At 43.3% G+C, this 3,752-nt stretch overlaps 1 protein-coding gene across 2 annotated transcripts in view; it reads right to left on the bottom strand.

Moving 5' to 3' along the window:
- kitb (KIT proto-oncogene, receptor tyrosine kinase b) overlaps window positions 1-3,335 on the bottom strand; it is a 15,786-nt gene extending 12,451 nt beyond the window's left edge. For both annotated transcript variants that reach the window (XM_035659570.1, XM_035659571.1), the window contains exons 1-3: window positions 3,130-3,335; window positions 1,019-1,294; window positions 639-923 (exon numbers count right to left, since the gene is read on the bottom strand). In XM_035659570.1, coding sequence (XP_035515463.1) covers window positions 639-923; window positions 1,019-1,294; window positions 3,130-3,184 — 616 coding nt within the window. In that variant the 5' untranslated portion in view covers window positions 3,185-3,335. The remainder of the gene's footprint in view (window positions 1-638; window positions 924-1,018; window positions 1,295-3,129) is intronic.
- Window positions 3,336-3,752: the final 417 nt, after the last annotated feature.

Below are 3,752 nucleotides of genomic sequence, written 5' to 3'. Positions count from 1 at the left end.
AACTACCAATATTCCCATCAACCTCAGCTCTACTTTTTGTTTCCTTCTACTTAGCAAATATTAGCGTTCAAACATACTATGGTGAACATGTCAAACATTATACACCTGTTTACCATCAGCAAGTTAGTATTGTCATTGCGAGCATGTTAGCATGCCAACATTAGTATTTTGCTCAAAGCACCACCAAGCAGTCTCACAGTGCACCTAGCATGGCTGTAGACCCTTCTTACACCAAACAAGCACAAGTGAGGATGTGGGTAGCAACAACTTTACTTTGTATTTACTCTCTGCTTACTTCAACAAGTATTGGGACATTTGCATTATGGTTCCCTGAAGACATTAGCGAAGACAAATAATTTCCTTCCAGTGACAGCAGACAGTTGCTTTAAGGCTGAAAAAGGTTGGCTACAGGAGGAATAGCTTAAGTTGTAGATATGTCCTACTCTTACTTCAAATATTTTCTATAGAGATGACAGGAGACTCTCCCTTGCTTATTTCCTGTCAAGAGCTGCGCATACAGCATTCACTCTATCCCTCGCATGCACAACCATTAAACACTGGTATAAAACCCTTTAAACGACATGAATTATAGACAAGAATATTACACATCGCCCTTATCCATCACATCTCTCACTTACCAAGTCGTACATCCACAGTGTATTGGCTCGACGTCACTTTGACTCCACCAAGCAGTCCCACACATACGTAACAGCCCTCATATTCCTTCCTCACATTGCCGATGATGACGCCTCGCTGGAGGTTGCTGCGGTAACTCATACCAGAGGGCAAAGGTCGTCCATCGCAGGTCTCCAATGCCAGGAGGTTGACCTCGGGGTCGGTCACAAGACAGGGGATGGTGCAGTTCTCACCCGCACGCACCAGGATGACGTTCACCATGGTGCGCTGAAAAGCATTCTGGGTGTCTGAGGAGATGAAAGAGAAAAGGAGATTTGGATTGATAGACTTTATTAGATGGACACACGTGTAATCACATGCCTGCCCCACCTCGAACACCCACCTTTCACATATACATAGATGGAGCTGTGTTCCAGTGTGTTGTTGTTGACACACACGTAACGTCCCATGTGGTAGGTCTGCGCTGCTGACACCTTGACATAAGCCACTCCGCCGTCCTCCACCTCTCCCTCCAGCCTGCGAGTCCTCTCCCTCTGCCACCTCAACCTGGACGGGGCGCCAGACGTCGTGGCATTGTCATGGCAACGCAGCTCCAGCTTCCCCCTCTTGGGAACCACTACGTGAGGCCCGCTGGGGGAGATGACTGGCTCGCACCACACTGGAATAGAGGACATACAGTATGGTTGACGTATGCTAGGACACCTGGATGCTATTTTTAAAGGCTGTGAAGGATTTGGGTTTGGGTAAATCCAGCACAGAAGGAAAAAACCTGCTGCTTTCAGTAACGCTAGTGCTGAAGAATTACTAGCTCTATGAGGAATAGCAGGAAAGAGATGGAAATCAATAAAAGCAAATAGCAGTGTAGAAGGGCTGAAATTAAAGATTTTCTGCATTACAGATTAGTATTCAGATTATTTAGATTATTTTTAATTGTTTAGTCTTTAAGACAATTTCATAAAACCCAAGACATGTAATAAAATGGCTGTTTTTCACTCCAAAACAAAAAATATATTAGCACATAAGACAAAGAAAAAAGTCCTCACATTTAAAAAAGCTGTAACAAAACAGTGTTGAAAAATTACTGAAACGATAAATCAACTTCAAAAATTGTTGTTTTTCTTTCAAACGATTAATCGACTATCCATTTGAGCTCTGCGGGGTAGAATATAGAATAAGTCCATGAATTGATGTTAAATAGGATGTTATGATTGGCACGGAGCCCCTTTAAGATAGAGTGCTTTCAAATCACCATGGCTCAGTTGAACAATCAATAATTATGAGCTGTTACCCGCTGAGTAATCATGCATTAAGGCCCCTAAATCCATACCCTTAAGATGAGTAAACTAAACTAACATTTTCTTCTCAGTTTATCCCCACCAGCTACCCTCTTCCAAGTTTTCTCTTCTTTCCCTTTTTTTTCCACATGATAGGCGCCATTTCAAGAACAAGATCTTCATGTGACTGTTGTGCCTTCAGGCTTGACTGAGAAAGCAAGAAGGGGAGACATGTGGATTCAACTAGGCCCCTTCTAAAATATCTGTCTTTTTTGGCAAGGCTGTAAGTGCTTGTTTTATTGCTGCTCTCTGTACATATTTGTGCTTTACAGTTGTTCCTGTGTTATCTGAGTAAGCAAAAGGTTTCACACAAATCCTGAGGCTGTTGTATGGCCAAACACAAAGCATTCATCACAGCAGTCAGAGCGGTTAAGATGTCAAGATGCTGCTGGGTGTGTGAAAAGATGTGCGTTTTCTTTGTTCCTCCTGTTGCTGTGCTAAGGCGCACAACCTAATCCCCTTTTATTTCGGTATGATTAATAATTTATCATTCTCAAACAGTGGTCGAAACACACACACACACACACACACACACACACGCACACACACCTGTTGCCTGCCGGGAAAAGCAAACCAATGGCATCTCCCACCTATGCAAATAAGTCCTGATATGATCTGTAAACTTGAGCTGACAGGTTGCCCACACTGTACCGTTAAACAGCACTTTATGTAAACCGTCAACCACGTTTCCAGTAAGCAGTAATGTGGGGACGGTATTCATGCTCTTGAGTAACAAACACAGGTAAGAGAAGCCGCACTAAGCATGCGCAATGTAACGCTGCTTTTTATCGGCTGTTCACACCTGAGTTAGTCTGGCGCAAAAAGACCGTGAATAGAGACACTAACAAAGCAGGGACAATCGTTTTGAGACAGAACAACAAGTCAGTCATCTGAAAAGACACCATATCCAAATCTAGATTTTGCAGTAATATCACTAATAAACGGTATGACAAATATAAACTCTCCACTAAAGGCATCTCATGTCTCTCGGAATATGATAGCATTAAGACATAGGCTAATAATTTATTAAAGTACTGCTGGGTAAAGGGATAAAGTCACTATAAAGTCATTATAGAGAACACAGACACACCGAGAGCCGCTGTAGACACGTTAAAGCAATAGTCCAATGGTTTCTGTAAGGTTGGACCTGTTTTCTTACCTGTCAGTGGCAGCAAAATAAGATGTGAGGCAAAAACAACCCAGTGGCATCTCATGATTAGGCGGTTTTCAAGCCTTTCACTCTACTCCATGCGTTTCAAGTGCGAGAATAACCATCGTGAGCTTAAAAACAACACCAGATCCCATCCACCGCAACCACACACGGAGCAGGTCCCTCCACCGTAATGAGCGCACAAACACACAGTGATCCGGTAGGCTGCGACTGCATCTGATGGATTTCACTGGAGCTTAAAGACACAGTGCAGCGCCTCTCCTGCCTGCCCTGGATCCCTGCCACTCCTTTCTATCCCGCATTGGCTGGAGGCTGGCCAAGGTGATGAGTCGGTTATTACCGGAGCAATCTTCATCGTTTCTTACACAGTCATTGCGACAAAATAACAAAAAAAAAAATAATGCCAAGAAATTCTCCAATAATGGAAGTGCTGATTAAACAAAACACAAAGGAATGAGTGCTCTTGGTCAAAAGGGCGGCTGTAAATGTTTATCACAGACAGGCAGGAGTTTCCCCTGCAGAAAACCCTTTCAGTTTGTGATGCACTTCCTTGTCTCACGTTTCTCAGCTCTAATCAGCATTATCTGTCTCACTTTTCACCTCTCACTGTG

The sequence above is a fragment of the Morone saxatilis genome, unplaced genomic scaffold, assembly GCF_004916995.1.
Source record: "Morone saxatilis isolate NCDOM2014 unplaced genomic scaffold, NCSU_SB_2.0 Contig17, whole genome shotgun sequence".
Taxonomy (NCBI): Eukaryota; Metazoa; Chordata; class Actinopteri; family Moronidae; genus Morone; species Morone saxatilis.
Note: the sequence above shows the minus strand (reverse complement) of the source record. Positions and strands in the feature narration are given on the sequence as shown.